The 22,772-nt window shown below is 45.5% G+C and overlaps 1 protein-coding gene and 1 long non-coding RNA gene across 5 annotated transcripts in view; both read right to left on the bottom strand.

Moving 5' to 3' along the window:
• LOC147110922 (cullin-associated NEDD8-dissociated protein 1-like) overlaps positions 1-22,772 on the bottom strand; it is a 54,743-nt gene that overhangs the window by 13,328 nt on the left and 18,643 nt on the right. Inside the window, exons 6-10 of the mRNA XM_086001328.1 lie at positions 22,416-22,521; positions 18,007-18,155; positions 14,355-14,647; positions 4,603-4,744; positions 1,169-2,674 (exon numbers count right to left, since the gene is read on the bottom strand). Coding sequence (XP_085857454.1) covers positions 1,169-2,674; positions 4,603-4,744; positions 14,355-14,647; positions 18,007-18,155; positions 22,416-22,521 — 2,196 coding nt within the window. The remainder of the gene's footprint in view (positions 1-1,168; positions 2,675-4,602; positions 4,745-14,354; positions 14,648-18,006; positions 18,156-22,415; positions 22,522-22,772) is intronic.
• Positions 4,751-10,435, bottom strand: LOC147110923 (uncharacterized). Of its 4 annotated transcripts, none has more exons than XR_015080016.1 (3): positions 8,770-10,435; positions 6,034-8,732; positions 4,751-6,002 (listed from the first exon to the last, which is right to left on the bottom strand). It is a non-coding gene; the product is annotated as an uncharacterized LOC147110923 (long non-coding RNA). The 4 variants fall into 4 exon arrangements; XR_015080015.1 differs by having other exon boundaries at positions 4,751-6,276; positions 6,349-8,732; XR_015080013.1 differs by having other exon boundaries at positions 4,751-7,217; positions 7,321-8,732.

Raw genomic sequence — 22,772 nt, 5'->3', positions numbered from 1 at the left:
GGCCAAATGGCCCTTTTCTCAGTCTTAGCTTTATATCGCTATGATTTTTATCTCAATTTTTCACTCCCTACTCCTTCTTTCCCAAAGGTAATTGCCCATGATGGGGACTGGTCCACGAGCATTGGCTGCCCTTACCCAAGTAGCTATGCTTCATTTTGTAAGCACATACAAGTGAGTCTATTCAGCTCTAGGAACCATCGCATCTGAGCCAGACATACATGAGATTCTAGCAGTTGTTACTGGAGAATAATCTAGATTTGAATTATGAGTTCATCCTAAACCAGGGACACTGAACTCCAGTGCCGAGAGCAGTCAACTTACGACAGATCAGGAATCAAATCTGCTAACTCCCTGACCGGTATGATTCAGTGCCACATCATGTGCCTCACTTATCAACCGAGTCATCAGTGAGAATTTATATATCTATATTTTCCCCAGCTCAGACACCATGGGTGGGGGGGGGGGGAAAGAGAGAAACGCTCCTGGGGCTGTGACAATGCTGCTCAGTAACTAACCAAAATGTGTGTAGAAAGGACACTCCCATGGACCTCCGAGCATCTGGTTAAAGGATGGAAGCTGGGCTTCCCGATTTGGGATATTCACTTGGCATTGAGTGGTAGAAAAGGAATGCAGGCAAAGGAAGTCAAAAATGAGGGATGGACTCGGTGGTAGGACTCTCGCCTCCGAGTCACAAAGGTTTTGGGTTCAAGCCCCAATCCAGACTTAAGCACATAATCTAGGCTGACACTCCAGTGCAGTTACTGATGGGATGCTGCACTGTCGGAGGCATTGTCTTTCCAATAAGACGTGAAACCGAGGCCCGGTCTGCTTTCCAAGTGGATGTGAAAGATCCCATGGCACTATTTGAAGAGTAGGTGAGTTCTCCCAGGTGTATATTTATCCCTCAAGCAGAATCAAACCACTGATTTGCACCACCACAAAAAAGAAAAACATTATCTGAACATTATCACCTTGCTGTGTGCAATTTGGCTGCTGCGTTTCCCTACATTACAACAGTGACTGCACTTCAAAAAGTACTTCAAAGCACTTTGGGACATCCAGAGGTCGTGAAAGGCGCTATATAAATGCAAGTCTTTCTTTTTTAGCTTGTGCTGGTGCCAGTCAGTGGTTTGATCCTTTTCCACCACAAGCTTGTTTCCATAGTTACCTGACGTGAGCTGTTTCTTCAGCCTGGGCAGCAAGTGGGTCGGGTCGATGAGGGTCAACTTCCCCAAACATTCGGCCACCACGTTCCGAGTCCCTTCTTCAGCGCACTCGCAGTTTTTGAACAGCAAGGCCCAAATGTCCTGGACATGAGGTTTCAAACTGTCTGCCGAGGAAGAACTGATGACCTCTTTCAGCGAGTGCAGCAACAAGTACTGCCGCTTGGGCTGACTGCTGATCTCCTTGAGTATGAAAGGAAGATATTCACTGAGGTTTCCTACACTGATGTTCCCTAATGCGTAGGAGGCAGCTGACTTTACCTCCTCGCTAGGTGATGAAAACGCTTCAAGGATGACCACCTTAAGCTCCTTTTGTGCGCCCAGATTCATGGTGCGGCCTATCTCACCTAAAGAAAGTAGAGCCAGCAAGCGGACTGAATCAGAGGATTTGGGGTTCTTCACATCTTGGACAAATTGGTTCACCACGGTACTGGCATCCTTTGGACAAGCTGAGGTAAGTGCGGCCACACATTTAGCCACAGAGTAATAGGCCTGTTTGTGCAAAACCACGGAACCACCTGATTGAGTTGCTGAGTAGATGGTTCCCGTCAGCTGCTTGAGAAGCTCCATGTAGCCCATGTTGGGAGTCTTGGATACCACCAAAGCCTGGAAGAAGTCCAAAATGGCATTCAGAGCCCCTCCTTGGAGCAGCGGCGAGCGAACCAAGTTGAACAGTTCCATCAATATGGACCCACCAATTTTGGACACAGACGATGGGTAGACTTTGGCCAGTGATGTCAGGAAGGTGATGGCCATTTGGGAAACATGCATGTCACTCTCCCCAATCAAGGATGGAAGCTCCTTTAAGACTGACTCAATCATCATTGGCTTAAGGCTGTCACTGTAATTCTTAATCAGGATATCCAGAGCGGCTAGGGTGCTGAGTTTTAATGCACGCTGGTTCTTCCTAAGAAAGGAGGCCAGGATGGGAACGCCCTCGCCAAGAATTGGCCGCAGATCGATTTTTAAGGGCGAACTCGCAATCAGGGTCAGGGTTTTGACTGTGGTCAGTCTTGTGATCTCATTTTTCAGTCGTTCAAGGAAGATTTGCAATGTGGGATTCAGGTCAGCACCTAGGCTGTCTCCAAGATTACAGATGATTTGTCCCATACAGGCTATAGCTCTCTCCTTCACCTCCTGGTCGATATCAGCTGCTTTCAATCTCTTCAAAGTGCTACTGAACAGATCTTTCACGTAAGGCTTAGCGTCAAACGAACAAGGCTTGCCCAGTGGACGGATCACCTCTATAAGTTGCTGAGTCACAAGCAATGCCTCGGAGGTGATTTTGTAGAATGGGTCGCTGATGCACGCCACTGTCGGAGGCAACAAAGTCTTGATGTGGGGGTGGAACACCTCTGGTGGATGATTGCAAAGGATGACATGGAAGAAGGTCAGTGCATCAATCTTCATGTTTGAGGTACTCGATTTGTCAGTGAGGGAGTAAATAATGCCTGTAAAATTAAGAAAATGGAATCTGTTTATTGTAACTGAACATTCAAATACTATTAACCAACCACTTCTCCACAAGTCTAGCTCTCTATAAAGCCCAAGTCCATCCAAGACTTCAATCCTGCTCCCATACTTGGCAAGGCTCCAACAACACCAGTCTCACATGCCCGGACAGGATATAAGGAAAAACAATTCATTTGGCAGAGAATCCCTTTCTCACTTCTCGCCCCATATCTCGCTTTCGCCAATGTAACCTTTCACATCTCTATTTTACTAGTACTGCCATGGTTAGTGTTCCTCTGAACTTTTGTCTTTTGTTCCTATTTCCTCTAGTGGGGAAATCCAAATCAACGGGACATAACCTTAAAATGAGAGCTAGGCTGTTCAGGGGTGATGTTAGGAATCACTTCTTCACAGAAAGGGTAGTGGAAATCTGGAAAACTCTCCCCCAAACAGCTGTTGAGGCTGTGGGGCAATTGAAAATTTCAAAACTAAGATTGATAGATTTTTGTTAGGCAAGGGTATTAAGGGATATGGAACCAAGGTGGGCGAATGGAGTTAAGATACAGATCATCCATGATCTAATTGAATGGCGGAACAGGGGTTGAATGGCCTATTGTTCCTACATCCCGCCCTCCACTGTCCCTGCTAGCTGCACCCACATTGCATTGAAATAAAGACTCATCTCTTACTCCAACTCTTTCGTTCCCAGGAACGCAAACTTTCCTCAGTCTTCACTTCCACTGATCATCTACATCCCAAGCTTAGCCTCACCCAACTACTGCTAGATATCCCAATGTCCTTCCTTATGTTCTTTCCAACTTTCGGAAAAGAACGAGTGTGCACTTCCCAGCAGGTATCACTGGATAGAGAACTTTGGTTGATTCTTGCCTCCCTCCCTGGTTGAAAGAAATCAAGATTATTGCAGCATCTCCACTATTGCCCCAACTGAGAGCAGTTAACTCAACACATGTCAAGAACAGAACCTGGGTTCTGACTGGGCTGTACAGCTTAGTTTCACACCACACAATGCAGTTACCCATCAGATGAGTGACACCACACAACTCTTTGCGACAGACACTCAGTGATAGCTTTTGACGCTGTCAATTACCCATTTCCAAAAAGGAGCTGGATAAATATCCAGTTGGGAATGGGATTAATGGTTATAGGGATATAGGTACAGACCAAAATGGTTAAATACTCCAAGAGACACAATGGCTCCTGTGCTGCTGGGCCAGGGTGGACATTGTCTGGGGAGGGTCGTAGGTCATGGCTGAATGATAGAGATGCGAGGATGAATGAATATTCTGCACTTTTCCAATATTATCTGTGCGAATCTTGCAGCATTTATATAGAACTTCCCCTCAAGAGTAAATGGATTGGCTGGAGTCCATGACAGTACCAGTTGGACAATGTCAGTGGAAGGAGTGGACTGGATGGCCTTTTCTCATTCGAAGCTTTGTTGCTTTTTTAATCCTTATTTTGCTCAGTTAGCTATAGGATTGCTAGTTTGGAGAAGGGTTTTTATTTACAGTAGTTTGCAAATCCTGCTTTTAAAAAAGGTATTTTTCCCCTTCCTCTTTTTTGGAGGCCTCCCAGCACCAAACACAACCCAAGGCCAAAAGGGTAGGCCAGAGGGTCACTCTGATGCCGACTGCACAAGGATGGCTTGGGTGACTTGCTCTGCCTGTGAGAAGTGCCTGGCCCCTGCTTGGGACTCCCAGATAGCAACATGTATGAGATCAGGAATTCAGAATGCGATGAAGGGGAGGGAGCAGTGTCCCACCGTTCTGCAGATATGGCCGTTTGGTGCTCCCCTGCACCGACCCCAGGAAATTTAAACATCGAGTTTCTCTTCACTCCACCTATTTCAGAACCAAGGTGTTAACCACATCCCACCCCCACTACCAGCTGCACTCCTTGTTCATACCTGGTACTAAGGCTGGTATATGTTCTGACAAGCCTCCGGGTAGGACACTAGCCAGTTCTGTGAGGAGGTTGAAACAGCCTTGTCGTGTCTTCATACTCTTCTCCTTAAGCTGCTTGTGCAAAGCTTTCACGATACTAGGTACCTGCAGGAGGGGGAAGAGGGAGAGGGGAAGAGGGGAAAAAAGGGGGAGAGGGAGAAAAAGGGGGAAGAGAGGGCATATACACGCATGTGTGAGTGGGAATAAGAAGGAGGGAGAGAGAAAACATTTAGAAATCACATGAATTAGTTACTCTCTTATCCGATAAAATTGATTTCAGAAGACACCATATGGGTCCAAAGCCACGGCAAGCAAATAACCGATATTTGAGAAAAGCTGTGTTCTGATGAACGGTGGTGAGAATGTCTATTATCAAACACTGCGCATAGGCTGCAGACACTATGTCATCACACACCAGTCCAAGGTAAACCAGGAAATGATGGCACATGGCCACAGCAACACTGATATGCAACCTCATCAAGCAGTTTTGCTGCAAGGGTTCTGCAAGTTAGATTTATCACCGTTCTGTCAATGTTCAAGTTTTGCTGTTTATTTCTCAACTGTCATTATGTAACTATCCTGTGTGTGTAACTGATTCCCAACCTGCTATTACCCTGTGTGTGTAACTGATTCCCAACCTGCTATTACCCTGTGTGTGTAACTGATTCCCAACCTGCTATTACCGTGTGTAACTGATTCCCAACCTGCTATTACCCTGTGTGTGTAACTGATTCCCAACCTGCTATTACCCTGTGTGTGTAACTGATTCCCAACCTGCTATTACCCTGTGTGTGTAACTGATTCCCAACCTGCTATTACCCCGTGTGTGTAACTGATTCCCAACCTGCTATTACCGTGTGTGTAACTGATTCCCAACCTGCTATTACCCTGTGTGTAACTGATTCCCAACCTGCTATTACCCTGTGTGTGTAACTGATTCCCAACCTGCTATTACCCTGTGTGTGTAACTGATTCCCAACCTGCTATTACCCTGTGTGTGTAACTGATTCCCAACCTGCTATTACCCTGTGTGTAACTGATTCCCAACCTGCTATTACCCTGTGTGTGTAACTGATTCCCAACCTGCTATTACCCTGTGTGTGTAACTGATTCCCAACCTGCTATTACCCCGTGTGTGTAACTGATTCCCAACCTGCTATTACCCTGTGTGTGTAACTGATTCCCAACCTGCTATTACCGTGTGTGTGTAACTGATTCCCAACCTGCTATTACCCTGTGTGTGTAACTGATTCCCAACCTGCTATTACCCTGTGTGTGTAACTGATTCCCAACCTGCTATTACCCTGTGTGTGTAACTGATTCCCAACCTGCTATTACCCTGTGTGTGTAACAGATTCCCAACCTGCTATTACCATGTGTAACTGATTCCCAACCTGCTATTACCCCGTGTGTGTAACTGATTCCCAACCTGCTATTACCCTGTGTGTGTAACTGATTCCCAACCTGCTATTACCCTGTGTGTGTAACTGATTCCCAACCTGCTATTACCCTGTGTGTAACTGATTCCCAACCTGCTATTACCCTGTGTGTGTAACTGATTCCCAACCTGCTATTACCCTGTGTGTGTAACTGATTCCCAACCTGCTATTACCCTGTGTGTGTAACTGATTCCCAACCTGCTATTACCCCGTGTGTGTGTAACTGATTCCCAACCTGCTATTACCCTGTGTGTGTAACTGATACCCAACCTGCTATTACCCCGTGTGTGTAACTGATTCCCAACCTGCTATTACCGTGTGTGTGTAACTGATTCCCAACCTGCTATTACCCTGTGTGTGTAACTGATTCCCAACCTGCTATTACCCTGTGTGTGTAACTGATTCCCAACCTGCTATTACCCTGTGTGTGTAACTGATTCCCAACCTGCTATTACCCTGTGTGTGTAACTGATTCCCAACCTGCTATTACCCCGTGTGTGTAACTGATTCCCAACCTGCTATTACCGTGTGTGTGTAACTGATTCCCAACCTGCTATTACCGTGTGTGTGTAACTGATTCCCAACCTGCTATTACCCTGTGTGTGTAACTGATTCCCAACCTGCTATTACCCTGTGTGTGTAACTGATTCCCAACCTGCTATTACCCTGTGTGTGTAACTGATTCCCAACCTGCTATTACCCTGTGTGTGTAACAGATTCCCAACCTGCTATTACCCCGTGTGTGTAACTGATTCCCAACCTGCTATTACCCCGTGTGTGTAACTGATTCCCAACCTGCTATTACCCCGTGTGTGTAACTGATTCCCAACCTGCTATTACCGTGTGTGTAACTGATTCCCAACCTGCTATTACCCTGTGTGTAACTGATTCCCAACCTGCTATTACCCTGTGTGTGTAACTGATTCCCAACCTGCTATTACCCTGTGTGTGTAACTGATTCCCAACCTGCTATTACCCTGTGTGTAACTGATTCCCAACCTGCTATTACCCAGTGTGTGTAACTGATTCCCAACCTGCTATTACCCTGTGTGTGTAACTGATTCCCAACCTGCTATTACCCTGTGTGTGTAACTGATTCCCAACCTGCTATTACCCCGTGTGTGTAACTGATTCCCAACCTGCTATTACCGTGTGTGTGTAACTGATTCCCAACCTGCTATTACCCTGTGTGTAACTGATTCCCAACCTGCTATTACCCCGTGTGTGTAACTGATTCCCAACCTGCTATTACCCTGTGTGTGTAACTGATTCCCAACCTGCTATTACCGTGTGTGTGTAACTGATTCCCAACCTGCTATTACCCTGTGTGTGTAACTGATTCCCAACCTGCTATTACCCTGTGTGTGTAACTGATTCCCAACCTGCTATTACCCTGTGTGTGTAACTGATTCCCAACCTGCTATTACCCTGTGTGTGTAACTGATTCCCAACCTGCTATTACCCTGTGTGTGTAACTGATACCCAACCTGCTATTACCCCGTGTGTGTAACTGATTCCCAACCTGCTATTACCGTGTGTAACTGATTCCCAACCTGCTATTACCGTGTGTGTGTAACTGATTCCCAACCTGCTATTACCCTGTGTGTGTAACAGATTCCCAACCTGCTATTACCCTGTGTGTAACTGATTCCCAACCTGCTATTACCCTGTGTGTGTAACTGATTCCCAACCTGCTATTACCCTGTGTGTGTAACAGATTCCCAACCTGCTATTACCCTGTGTGTGTAACTGATTCCCAACCTGCTATTACCGTGTGTGTGTAACAGATTCCCAACCTGCTATTACCCCGTGTGTAACTGATTCCCAACCTGCTATTACCCTGTGTGTGTAACTGATTCCCAACCTGCTATTACCCCGTGTGTAACTGATTCCCAACCTGCTATTACCCTGTGTGTGTAACTGATTCCCAACCTGCTATTACCGTGTGTGTGTAACAGATTCCCAACCTGCTATTACCCCGTGTGTAACTGATTCCCAACCTGCTATTACCCTGTGTGTGTAACTGATTCCCAACCTGCTATTACCCTGTGTGTGTAACAGATTCCCAACCTGCTATTACCCTGTGTGTGTAACTGATTCCCAACCTGCTATTACCCTGTGTGTGTAACTGATTCCCAACCTGCTATTACCCTGTGTGTGTAACTGATTCCCAACCTATTACCCTGTGTGTGTAACTGATTCCCAACCTGCTATTACCCTGTGTGTGTAACTGATTCCCAACCTGCTATTACCCTGTGTGTGTAACTGATTCCCAACCTGCTATTACCCTGTGTGTGTAACTGATTCCCAACCTGCTATTACCGTGTGTGTAACTGATTCCCAACCTGCTATTACCCTGTGTGTGTAACTGATTCCCAACCTGCTATTACCGTGTGTGTAACTGATTCCCAACCTGCTATTACCCTGTGTGTGTAACTGATTCCCAACCTGCTATTACCATGTGTGTGTAACTGATTCCCAACCTGCTATTACCCTGTGTGTGTAACTGATTCCCAACCTGCTATTACCGTGTGTGTAACTGATTCCCAACCTGCTATTACCCTGTGTGTAACTGATTCCCAACCTGCTATTACCGTGTGTGTGTAACTGATTCCCAACCTGCTATTACCCTGTGTGTGTAACTGATTCCCAACCTGCTATTACCCCGTGTGTGTGTAACTGATTCCCAACCTGCTATTACCCCGTGTGTGTAACTGATTCCCAACCTGCTATTACCCTGTGTGTGTAACTGATTCCCAACCTGCCATTACCCTGTGTGTGTAACTGATTCCCAACCTGCTATTACCCTGTGTGTGTAACTGATTCCCAACCTGCTATTACCCTGTGTGTGTAACTGATTCCCAACCTGCTATTACCCCGTGTGTGTAACTGATTCCCAACCTGCTATTACCCTGTGTGTGTAACTGATTCCCAACCTGCTATTACCGTGTGTGTGTAACTGATTCCCAACCTGCTATTACCCTGTGTGTGTAACTGATTCCCAACCTGCTATTACCGTGTGTGTAACTGATTCCCAACCTGCTATTACCCTGTGTGTGTAACTGATTCCCAACCTGCTATTACCCTGTGTGTGTAACTGATTCCCAACCTGCTATTACCCCGTGTGTGTAACTGATTCCCAACCTGCTATTACCGTGTGTGTGTAACTGATTCCCAACCTGCTATTACCGTGAGTGTGTAACTGATTCCCAACCTGCTATTACCCTGTGTGTGTAACTGATTCCCAACCTGCTATTACCCTGTGTGTGTAACTGATACCCAACCTGCTATTACCCCGTGTGTGTAACTGATTCCCAACCTGCTATTACCCTGTGTGTGTAACTGATTCCCAACCTGCTATTACCATGTGTAACTGATTCCCAACCTGCTATTACCCTGTGTGTGTAACTGATTCCCAACCTGCTATTACCCTGTGTGTGTAACTGATTCCCAACCTGCTATTACCGTGTGTGTGTAACTGATTCCCAACCTGCTATTACCGTGTGTGTGTAACTGATTCCCAACCTGCTATTACCCTGTGTGTGTAACAGATTCCCAACCTGCTATTACCCCGTGTGTGTAACTGATTCCCAACCTGCTATTACCCTGTGTGTGTAACTGATTCCCAACCTGCTATTACCCTGTGTGTGTAACTGATTCCCAACCTGCTATTACCGTGTGTGTGTAACTGATTCCCAACCTGCTATTACCCTGTGTGTGTAACAGATTCCCAACCTGCTATTACCCCGTGTGTGTAACTGATTCCCAACCTGCTATTACCTAGTGTGTGTAACTGATTCCCAACCTGCTATTACCCTGTGTGTGTAACTGATTCCCAACCTGCTATTACCATGTGTGTGTAACTGATTCCCAACCTGCTATTACCATGTGTGTGTAACTGATTCCCAACCTGCTATTACCCTGTGTGTGTAACTGATTCCCAACCTGCTATTACCCTGTGTGTGTAACTGATTCCCAACCTGCTATTACCCTGTGTGTGTAACTGATTCCCAACCTGCTATTACCCTGTGTGTGTAACTGATACCCAACCTGCTATTACCCTGTGTGTGTAACTGATTCCCAACCTGCTATTACCCTGTGTGTGTAACTGATTCCCAACCTGCTATTACCCTGTGTGTGTAACTGATACCCAACCTGCTATTACCCTGTGTGTGCAAAGGATTCCCAAACTGCCATTGCCCTGTGTGTGTAACTGATTCCCAACCTGCTATTACCCTGTGTGTGTAACTGATTCCCAACCTGCTATTACCCTGTGTGTGTAACTGATTCCCAACCTGCTATTACCCTGTGTGTGTAACTGATTCCCAACCTGCTATTACCCTGTGTGTGTAACTGATTCCCAACCTGCTATTACCCTGTGTGTGTAACTGATTCCCAACCTGCTATTACCCTGTGTGTGTAACTGATTCCCAACCTGCTATTACCCTGTGTGTGTAACTGATTCCCAACCTGTTATTACCCTGTGTGTGTAACTGATTCCCAACCTGCTATTACCCTGTGTGTGTAACTGATTCCCAACCTGCTATTACCCTGTGTGTGTAACTGATTCCCAACCTGCTATTACCCTGTGTGTGTAACTGATTCCCAACCTGCTATTACCCTGTGTGTAACTGATTCCCAACCTGCTATTACCCTGTGTGTGTAACTGATACCCAACCTGCTATTACCCTGTGTGTGCAAAGGATTCCCAAACTGCCATTGCCCTGTGTGTGTAACTGATTCCCAACCTGCCATTGCCGTGTGTGTAACTGATTCCCAACCTGCTATTACCCTGTGTGTAACTGATTCCCAACCTGCTATTACCGTGTGTGTGTAACTGATTCCCAACCTGCTATTACCCTGTGTGTGTAACTGATTCCCAACCTGCTATTACCGTGTGTGTGTAACTGATTCCCAACCTGCTATTACCCCGTGTGTGTAACTGATTCCCAACCTGCCATTGCCCTGTGTGTGTAACTGATTCCCAACCTGCTATTACCCTGTGTGTAACTGATTCCCAACCTGCTATTACCCTGTGTGTGTAACTGATTCCCAACCTGCTATTACCCTGTGTGTAACTGATTCCCAACCTGCTATTACCCTGTGTGTGTAACTGATTCCCAACCTGCTATTACCCTGTGTGTAACTGATTCCCAACCTGCTATTACCGTGTGTGTGTAACTGATTCCCAACCTGCTATTACCCCGTGTGTGTAACTGATTCCCAACCTGCTATTACCCTGTGTGTGTAACTGATTCCCAACCTGCTATTACCGTGTGTGTAACTGATTCCCAACCTGCTATTACCCTGTGTGTGTAACTGATTCCCAACCTGCTATTACCCTGTGTGTGTAACTGATTCCCAACCTGCTATTACCCTGTGTGTAACTGATTCCCAACCTGCTATTACCCTGTGTGTGTAACTGATTCCCAACCTGCTATTACCGTGTGTGTAACTGATTCCCAACCTGCTATTACCCTGTGTGTGTAACTGATTCCCAACCTGCTATTACCGTGTGTGTAACTGATTCCCAACCTGCTATTACCCTGTGTGTGTAACTGATTCCCAACCTGCTATTACCCTGTGTGTGTAACTGATTCCCAACCTGCTATTACTGTGTGTGTAACTGATTCCCAACCTGCTATTACTGTGTGTGTAACTGATTCCCAACCTGCTATTACCCCGTGTGTGTGTAACTGATACCCAACCTGCTATTACCCTGTGTGTGTAACTGATTCCCAACCTGCTATTACCCTGTGTGTGTAACTGATTCCCAACCTGCTATTACCCTGTGTGTGTAACTGATTCCCAACCTGCTATTACCCTGTGTGTGTAACTGATTCCCAACCTGCTATTACCGTGTGTGTGTAACTGATTCCCAACCTGCTATTACCCTGTGTGTGTAACTGATTCCCAACCTGCTATTACCCTGTGTGTGTGTAACTGATACCCAACCTGCTATTACCCTGTGTGTGTAACTGATTCCCAACCTGCTATTACCCTGTGTGTGTGTAACTGATTCCCAACCTGCTATTACCCTGTGTGTGTAACTGATTCCCAACCTGCTATTACCCTGTGTGTGTAACTGATTCCCAACCTGCTATTACCCTGTGTGTAACTGATTCCCAACCTGCTATTACCGTGTGTGTGTAACTGATTCCCAACCTGCTATTACCGTGTGTGTGTAACTGATTCCCAACCTGCTATTACCCTGTGTGTGTAACTGATACCCAACCTGCTATTACCCTGTGTGTAACTGATTCCCAACCTGCTATTACCCTGTGTGTGTGTAACTGATTCCCAACCTGCTATTACCCTGTGTGTGTAACTGATTCCCAACCTGCTATTACCCTGTGTGTGTAACTGATTCCCAACCTGCTATTACCGTGTGTGTGTAACTGATTCCCAACCTGCTATTACCCTGTGTGTGTAACTGATTCCCAACCTGCTATTACCCTGTGTGTGTAACTGATTCCCAACCTGCTATTACCCTGTGTGTGTAACTGATTCCCAACCTGCTATTACCCTGTGTGTAACTGATTCCCAACCTGCTATTACCCTGTGTGTGTAACTGATTCCCAACCTGCTATTACCGTGTGTGTAACTGATTCCCAACCTGCTATTACCCTGTGTGTGTAACTGATTCCCAACCTGCTATTACCGTGTGTGTAACTGATTCCCAACCTGCTATTACCCTGTGTGTGTAACTGATTCCCAACCTGCTATTACCCTGTGTGTGTAACTGATTCCCAACCTGCTATTACTGTGTGTGTAACTGATTCCCAACCTGCTATTACTGTGTGTGTAACTGATTCCCAACCTGCTATTACCCCGTGTGTGTGTAACTGATACCCAACCTGCTATTACCCTGTGTGTGTAACTGATTCCCAACCTGCTATTACCCTGTGTGTGTAACTGATTCCCAACCTGCTATTACCCTGTGTGTGTAACTGATTCCCAACCTGCTATTACCCTGTGTGTGTAACTGATTCCCAACCTGCTATTACCGTGTGTGTGTAACTGATTCCCAACCTGCTATTACCCTGTGTGTGTAACTGATTCCCAACCTGCTATTACCCTGTGTGTGTGTAACTGATACCCAACCTGCTATTACCCTGTGTGTGTAACTGATTCCCAACCTGCTATTACCCTGTGTGTGTGTAACTGATTCCCAACCTGCTATTACCCTGTGTGTGTAACTGATTCCCAACCTGCTATTACCCTGTGTGTGTAACTGATTCCCAACCTGCTATTACCCTGTGTGTAACTGATTCCCAACCTGCTATTACCGTGTGTGTGTAACTGATTCCCAACCTGCTATTACCGTGTGTGTGTAACTGATTCCCAACCTGCTATTACCCTGTGTGTGTAACTGATACCCAACCTGCTATTACCCTGTGTGTAACTGATTCCCAACCTGCTATTACCCTGTGTGTGTGTAACTGATTCCCAACCTGCTATTACCCTGTGTGTGTAACTGATTCCCAACCTGCTATTACCCTGTGTGTGTAACTGATTCCCAACCTGCTATTACCGTGTGTGTGTAACTGATTCCCAACCTGCTATTACCCTGTGTGTGTAACTGATTCCCAACCTGCTATTACCCTGTGTGTGTAACTGATTCCCAACCTGCTATTACCCTGTGTGTGTAACTGATTCCCAACCTGCTATTACCCTGTGTGTGTAACTGATTCCCAACCTGCTATTACCCTGTGTGTGTAACTGATACCCAACCTGCTATTACCCTGTGTGTGCAAAGGATTCCCAAACTGCCATTGCCGTGTGTGTAACTCAATGCCAATCCATTATTACCCATCATTGCTAGCCTGCTATTACACTGCAGGTATTAGCTCATTATTACCTGGATGCTAATCTGCTGCTCAGCCACTATTGTACTATGTATGACCCCTGCTATCTTGTTACTACCCTATGTACCATTTGTGCCACCCACTACTGCCCTGTGCATAACTCACCCTATTACCATGTCTATAACATACTGACAGGCTGCTATTACCATGTATGCCACTCACTGCCAGCCTGCTATTGCCCTTTGTGTGACTAACCAGGATGATCCACAGTTTGAGTTGAGTTAGTTGATCTCAGTAAGGGACAGACCACTACGATTGGTCTCAGTCTCCCTGGGATTGGGAAGGAAAGAATGAGATAAGGTTCTCGCCACTCTCAAGCAGCCCCGATGTGAAAGTATTTTTGAAGGCAGGCTAAGGCTAAGGGAAGGAGGGAAAACTGGAGAATACCAACCTGCAGAAAATACTCACTTGGTTTTGAAGCATCATAAGGGGCATGTCTCCCTGTTCTAGGGCATCTGAAGTCTGCAACCAGCTCTGGACTGGTTTGGTCTGCTTCAGGAGGGACACGTAAGCATGAAATATGTCGGCCTTCACGTTCTCCTCCCGCTCCTTGAATCGACCAATCAGGGCTGGCGAGACTGTCTTGTAAAACTCCTGCAGCATTTCATGCCTGGTGCTCACGATGGCATCCAAGCACTTGGTGGAGGCTCGGCGCACTTTCCAGCTCATGTCGTCATCGTCCGTATACTCCTCTTCACTGTCTGAGTGGGGCGAGCACAAGAAACACAATGAGGACCACAGCCCATGGCCCATGAAGGCATCAAACCCCTTTCTACGGTGCCTGGCCAAGCCTGACTTCCTCAAAACATTTCTGGGGAGTTTGAAAGCAAATGATCTGAAGAGCAGCCCTGCAGTGAAATAGGCAAGATGTTTGTTTTTCCTTTTAGGGGAAAGGAAGCTTGCGAGTTCTTCCCAATGTCCTGGCCAATATTAATCCCTCAATCAACATCATTAAAATAGATGGTCTGGTCATTATCTCATTGCTGTTTCTGCAGCTTGCTGTGTGTAAATTGGCTGCCGTGTTGTTGGGGGGGGGAGGGGTGCTAAAGGTCATGGTCCCCATCACACGGAAAATCTAGCAATCCATAATGAGCTTGGCCTTTGCATTTTTTCTTTGTCAGCTGGGTTTGTGAAGTGCATCAATTTGCTAAAGAGCGCCAAGCCAAGTCAGTGGCCCAGAAATTTGGGTCGGGGGCTTCCCGCGGGTGTAAGCCCCCGACCTGCACTTACCTAGTGTGCCGGCCGTTGAGCTGTGAGCCCCCGTGGAATTCCGATCCTGGCCCTGCTCCAACTGCCGGCGCGCAGTGCTTACGTATCCCAGGGGCGCAGTTAGTTCGATGCGTCCCCTGGGATCACGTGGGCCATGGGGAGCCAATCAGAGCAGGGAAATGCCCATTCATAAGTTTGACAGGAAGAGCTGTCAAAACTTAGAAATACTACGGGCCCCAAAACATCACTAAATTTTCAAATAATTTTTTAAAAAACCATCACATTTTTTAAATAAACTATAAATTACATGAAATAACTATTTTAAACAATTTAAGTTTTTGAAAAAAATAATTTTATTTTCTAACGGGGCTAAAAAATAAACTTACCTTTCTTTAAAGTATTTAAAAATAATAAACCTGTGGAAAAAATGTTTTAATTTTAATTAATTCGCCATTCACCTTGTAAAAAGCAGGCCTTATGCCTGCTTTTTAAAATGTGTAACTTCTGGAGACTTACCCTCCCGGGAAAACCTATAAAAAAAACCTAAGTTCGATGCGCACGTGCAGCCTCTCCCGCGCACGCGTTCGAACTCTGAACCCCTTTGTTCAGGGGAACGGAAGTGCCGGTTTCCCGCGCATGCACAGTGCATGCAGGAAACCGGCACTTCCATTGGGCCTACGGGTGAGTACCCTGTGCTTACTCACCCGTGGAGACCCGAAGTTCTGGGCCAGTGAGAATCCACACGGGTGGACCCACCCCACTTACCCAAGTCCAGAGAGCCGAGGTGCAGGTTGGCAGGAAGCACAGCTTAGGGACCTCTCAAGTGTGCACGGGGTACTGCTTGGTGTTTAACCAGCTAAAGAAGCACAGCCCGCCAGTACAGACCTGTGGTTTGCTTCCCTCTGTTCCCCACTTCTGTTTAATTTTTGTTGTGATCAAGGTGCAGGATGTCGGTACAAAGGAAATGGAGCATTTTCCCCACATTGTAAGCATCAAGAACTCCCAGGTTAAGTACAACACAGTAAGAGGCAAAGTAAAGCTTCCCCTACGCAGCATCATCAAGCATTCCCAGACCAGGCACAGCAGAGGATAGATACAGAGTGAGTACACTCTACGTTACTCTATCAAGCAATCCCAGGTCAGGTATTATATGGGTGAAATACAGAGAAAAGTTCTACCATGCCCCAAAATGTACTTTAACCTCAACGTTGGAAAATCGTTCCCTACTACAGCCGTTTCCCAAAACCACCAAACATCCTTATGGCTTCTTTGATGGAAATTACCATTTAAACCCAAATGGTTGTCAGTTTTGTAGGCCTAATCTTGCTCAGAACTAAGTTGAGATTTCCAAAAATTGTATCATCTAGCATCTGTACAGCCTGCAGAGAAGAGAGACTTTTGTCCACATTAGTCTGGATGACTTTTGAACCCAGACAGTTTGAGCTACATTTGAACCCTGGTCCCAGAGTTGAAAGGGTTATATTCTACCCAGTGATTACTTCAATTTTATTTCCACCACTAAGCCACGAGTCTTTGTCTTATTTTGTTTGTTTTTCAGGAAAAAATAGGATCCTAAATTTAGTTTGCTCTCAAATTTTTGACCATATTTTAGTTTGTCTTGGGAGAAAAAAATTGAATCCCTATTTTGCTTTTCTTTCCACATGTTCATTCTAGTTGTTTCAGGAACTTTTATCAACATTTATAATTTAAAAATAAAATACTAATTCTTTTGCTTCTCACACAGCACACAATTATTGGGAAATAATAAACTGGGGCTGTACTGTCTAGCAGCACACTTTATTTGCCTGTTTTCATTTCCAAAAGTCGTGTGTTACTAAGTAGATTTGGTTAAATCCGACAAATAAGTTTAATTTACACTGGTCTCAAATTTTGATCTTAAGTTTAGTTTTTGTCTCCACATGAAATGTAATTCTAATTTTAATTTAGTGATGAAAATACAATAACTTTAGTCAATTACTCTTTTCCTCAATTACAACAGCACTGGTTTTAACAAACCGCAAAACTCAGTTCCACCCTAAAGACATCATTTGTTCTCCCCGTTTCCTTTGGTGGGGGAATCCAGAACAAGGGGGAACAATCATAAAATTAGAGCTGGGCTACTTTAGGTGAGAAAATCAGGAAGCACTTTTTCCAGATAAATTTGGAATTCACTCCCCCGAAAGGCTATGGATGCTGTGTTAACTGAACTTTTCAAAACTGAGATCAATAGATTTGTGTTCGGTAAGGGTATCAAGGGCTATGGATCAAAGGCAGGTAAATGGAGTTCAGGTACAGATCAGCCAAAACATGAATGGCCTACTCCTCTTCCCATGTTCCCCAAAGGTGTTGACTCTTTCCTGGCATATAGTTCCATGGGCACTATTGCTTTCTGAGAACTCAAAGTGCCATTTATTCATGTGAGAGCCCGGGGGAACGGGGGCACATCACGGCTGATCCCAATCCTGTCCTCACATGGCATCCACACGTACGTACTTCCAGCTGGTTAGCCATCAGGATCATTAACCCTGGCTGATTTTTCTCTCCCCAGCTGGGAACACTGAAGTCAACCCCCAGTTAGATCAGCCAACTCAGCTTAGACCAGTAATCAAATGTAGGGCCTTCCTGGTTACCTATTCATTGTATAAACCTGCTCAGCCACTGGAGGAGCTGACATCGCTATGATCTGCGACTAGTGCAGGACATTCAACGTGGCTTTACCACCTCTTCCTACCACCACCCCCCCTTCCCTCTCATTTGTGACACAGGTCCAGCCATCATCTGCATTATTGCATTTCCCTCTGCGCGTCATAAAAATACAAAAGCCTCACGCCCAACAATCTGAAGCACGGACCTTGATCCTCCTCTTCATCGCCCTTGTCCGTTTCCATGGCGTCCTCATCATCCTCATCTTGGTCGTAGTTGTAATTCGGATCATACGTGATGTATTTTAGGCACAGTCCAATCATAGCAGGGATGTGAAGGGACATTTCCTTTGGACATCTTAAGAGTAAGCACAAAAACAAAACATTATGTTGTTTCTCCCTGTACAAAAGTCTTGTGTAGCAGCTGCTGGTTTTGGATTTAACTGTTTCACCATGCTCCCTGGTGTCAAGTGCTTTTTGTCCACATCAGGATGGTTTGTTGTCTGTCAAAGCCCAGTACATCCCAAATCAGAATCCACCATCAGAGTTGAAAGGTCATCAGTCAGGACTTCAGAACTGACCATGGTAGGCTTCGATAGGCCAATAGTGAGACAAGGTAAATGGCACAAAATGGCCAAGCCAAAAATAGAAGATCACAAGCTTCATAAGAACTACGCCTAACGCCCCAGGAAGTAAACACACCTCCCTGCGTGATTTATACAGATCCTGAAGGCTCCAGATTTTATCTCTGGTCTCTAACTCATCTCAGTTGAGGTTGGCTACTAGAATTGGCCTGAATATATCACCAATTACATCAAAATACACAGAAGTTACAACATGGCAAGGGGCCAGTCGGCCCAACCAATCTGTGTCGGCGCTCAACCCTCTACGCAAGCACGAGCAAATAGATCTAATCACATTTACACATCTTGTTCCCGTAACCCTTTTTCCTTCAGCCACCTATCCAATCTAATCTTCAATTCTGACATAGTTTCTGCCTCATTCACTAACCCTTCCACAGCCTCACAACTCTCTGGGGGTGATTTTGACTTCAACGGAAATGAAAATCGAGAACGTGTAAAATGGGTGGCTGAATCCGTTTTAGACTATCGCCCGAAGTCAAAACTACCCTTCTGTGTGAAGATGTTTCTCCTGCCCTCTGTTCTAGATCTCTTGCATTTAATGTTGTATCCATGGCCACTCGTTTTTAGCCCCTCAAATTACTGGAAGCCGTGTGCTTCTATCTACCCTGTCCCATCCTTCCATAATTTTAAACACTTCAATTATGTTGCCCATAATCTGAGTTACTCTAATACAAAAAGACTCAATTTTCAAGTCTGTCTTCATATTTATCTTTTCTCATACCAGGCAGCATCCTAGTGAATTGGCGTTGTACCCTCTCTAAAGCTGCAATATCTTTGAAACAAGATTCCATTATGCCCAACAAACCAGTCCCTTTTTCATAGATGTACACAGTCACAGAGACGGCAATTCCGATCTGTACGTGGAGGTTGAATGGACGAGGTTGAGTTACATGGAACATAGCAGCTACGTGGCAGAGTTACAAACAGTAAAACTGATTCCTAGGAACAATATACAGAGAAAACACAGGATTCCATGGGAATGGGTTCATGTATACTGGATGTCCTCAAGCTTTAAACAGTGTATCTTTCATATAAAATAGATTTTCTCTTCAATTTCCCCACTATCGGTAGTGGGGAAAATGCTAGAGTCTATTATAAAAGATGTAATAGCAGAGCACTTGGAAAGCAGTGACAGGATCGAACAAAGTCAACATGGATTTACAAAAGGTAAATCATGCTTGACTAATCTACTGGAATTTTTTGAGGATGTAACTGGTAAAATAGATGAGGGAGAACCAGTGGATGTGGTGCATTTGGACTTTCAGAAGGCTTTCGATAAGGTCCCGCATAAGAGATTAGCGTGCAAAATTAAGGCACATGGGATTGGGGGCAAGGTATTGACTTGGATAGAGAACTGGTTGGCGGACAGAAAGCAAAGAGTTGGAATAAACGGGTCGTTTTCCGAGTGGCAGGCAGTGACTAGTGGGGTACCGCAAGGATCGGTCCTAGGACCCCAGCTGTTCACAATATATATTAATGATCTGGATGAGGGAATTGGATGTAATATCTCCAAATTTGCAGATGACACAAAGCTGGGTGGGAGGGTATGCTGTGAGGAGGATGTCATGAAACTCCAGTACGATTTGGACAGGTTAGGTGATTGGGCAGAAACATGGCAAATGCACTATAATGTGGATAAATGTAAGGTTATCCACTTTGGTGGCAAAAACAGGAAGGCAGATTATTATTTGAATGGCAATAGATTGGGAGAAGGGGAAGTGCAAAGAGACCTGGGTGTTCTTGTGCACCAGTTGCTGAAGGTAAGCATGCAGGTACAGCAGGCGGTTAAGAAGGCAAATGGTATGTTGGCCTTCGTAGCAAGAGGGTTCGAGTACAGGAACAAGGATGTCTTGCTACAGTTATACAGGGCCTTGGTGAGACCGCACCTTGAGTATTGTGTGCAGTTTTGGTCGCCTTATCTGAGGAAGGACATTCTTGCCATGGAAGGAGTGCAGCGAAGATTCACCAGGCTGATACCTGGGATGGCAGAAATGACGTATGAGGAGAGATTGCGTCAATTGGGCTTATACTCACAGGAGTTTAGAAGATTGAGAGGGGATCTCATCGAAACCTATAAAATTCTGTCAGGCCTGGACAGACTAGATGCTGGAAGGATGTTCCCGATGGTCGGGGAGTCCAGAACCAGGGGTCATAGTCTAAGGATAAGGGGTAGGACATTTAGGACTGAAATGAGGAGGAATTTCTTCACCCAAAGAGTGGTGAACCTGTGGAATTCTCTGCCACAGAGGGCGGTGGAGGCCAGTTCATTAAATATATTCAAGAAAGAGTTGGATATATTTCTTAAGGCTAAAGGGATCAAGGGATATGGGGAGAAGGCAGGGACAGGGTACTGAATTTGAATGATCAGCCATGATCTCATTGAATGGCGGAGCAGGCTCGAAGGGTCGAATGGCCTACTCCTGCTCCTATCTTCTATCGATGCTCTGAAACTGCGACCGTCTCTGCTGGCTGTGTTTTTAGATTTTCTTGGGATGTACTGTGTTGTATGGGGATCATGCAGTTGACAAAATTATACAGGAAACTCTTTGGTATCTGGCACCGATGGGGCCGGTGTGTTGCCGGTTGATCAAAAATTCCGGATGACGGAGAGGGTTATCTACCGAGGTTATTTTTAAACAAAGAAAAATTAAAAAATCAAGAAATGTGCAGTATACAGTAATTGGGTACTCACCTAAAGAATGTTGTGTTAAATGGATGGTGGAAGATGCTTGATTAAGTACAGTACTGCCAGTTGAGGGTAATGCAATGCAATGACTACCAGCAACGTGGGAGACACACAGTACACCTGTAAAATGGTGGATCAGAAGAGACTACCAGCAACGCGGGGGAGTCAAGACTCCTGTTACAGGGGTATTGAGGTGTTCAGACTTCCGACAGCGCCAAGAAGCCGAGTAGTGGCAGTTTGGAGAACTACCCCCACTGACTAACTCGGCCACCGCGGGAGACTCTGACTCAAACTTGGCAACATTGCCAGTTGTTTTCGGAGTGAGAATTTTGCCGGTTAATAGAGAATTCCGGATATTTAGGTGCCGTTTAAACGAGAGCTTCCTGTACTATGATGTGCGATGTCATGACATCGGGAGTTTGCCCTGCAACTACAACCCTTTCTGGCAAAACGGAGGAGTGTGGAGTAGAACCAAGGTGGGTAAATGGAGGTAAAATACAGATCAGCCATGATCTAATTGAATGGCGGAACAGGCTCGAGGGGCTGAATGGCCTCCTCCTGCTCCTACGAGTGTCAGGGAGAGAACTAGAGAGATAGAATGGCACAACAGCCCCCGATAATGCAGCATTTTGCCAGTCAGGGGCATCTCAGGGGGAAAGATAGAGAAGATCAGAAAGGAAAGTGAGTAAATAGCAATGGTGAAACGCACAGAAGTGTCATAGAACAGTTACGGCACTGACTCGCAAGACTCATGAAGCATTGAGTATTAAGTCGATAGAAAATGTCATTTTTAAATTGTTCAAGTCCCACTGGCTAATCACCACCCCACCCCCCCCCCCCCCCACCGCATCCGTTACATTGATCTGTGGCAATAACAGGAGGTTTTGAGATACTGTGGCAGTGCAAGCCCTACCTAAATCTATTAATCAGTCTGATAGCACAACATGAGGGAAGGGACAGAACATAGGAACAGGAGTAGGCCATTTAGCCCCTCGAGCCTGTTCCGCCATTCAATGAGGTCATGGCTAATCTTTGACCCAACTCCATATACTCCAATTTAAAATGAACAATTGATCTAGCATCAATTGCTGTTTGCGGAAGAGAGTTCCAAACAAGGAAAGTGAGAAAAAGTTGGAGGACAAAATATGGGGCTGCTTCCAGGTGCTTGATTACAGAATATTGGTCCAGAAACAGGTCAGCTGGCTGAGCCAGGTGCATCGATCAAGGTGAAGTGGGGAAAGGAAAGGGAATGGAATGCAAGCCTAGTAACAGTCACACATTAACACACCTTCTCACGAAGGACTCGAACGCCTGGAAGCAGTACTCTCGCAGCTCGTCATCATCCACATTGCAGTATTTTACAACCAGTGGAATAATCTTCTCCAAATGTTCTCCTGGAAAAAAAACACATGGGACACTGCGTTAGCGGGACTGCGGAGGTTGGTAGAATCTATTTATACATAGAACTCAAATCGACACATGTAAGAACATAAGAAACTTGGAATGAGAAAAGGCCTTTCAGCCCATCAAGCTCGTTCCTTCCGCATACCATCCATGGCTACCTCAAACATCAAAACTTCCCCACTACCCAAGATCTCTGTACATTGATACCCAACTCTCGTGTAAATCAAAGGGATCCACTAAT

This window comes from Somniosus microcephalus, chromosome 11 (genome assembly GCF_052327205.1).
Source record: "Somniosus microcephalus isolate GS21.2 chromosome 11, FLI_Smic_1.0, whole genome shotgun sequence".
NCBI lineage: Eukaryota > Metazoa > Chordata > Chondrichthyes > Squaliformes > Somniosidae > Somniosus > Somniosus microcephalus.
The sequence above is the reverse complement of the archived record's forward strand: the minus strand, read 5'-3'. Positions and strand labels throughout refer to the sequence as shown.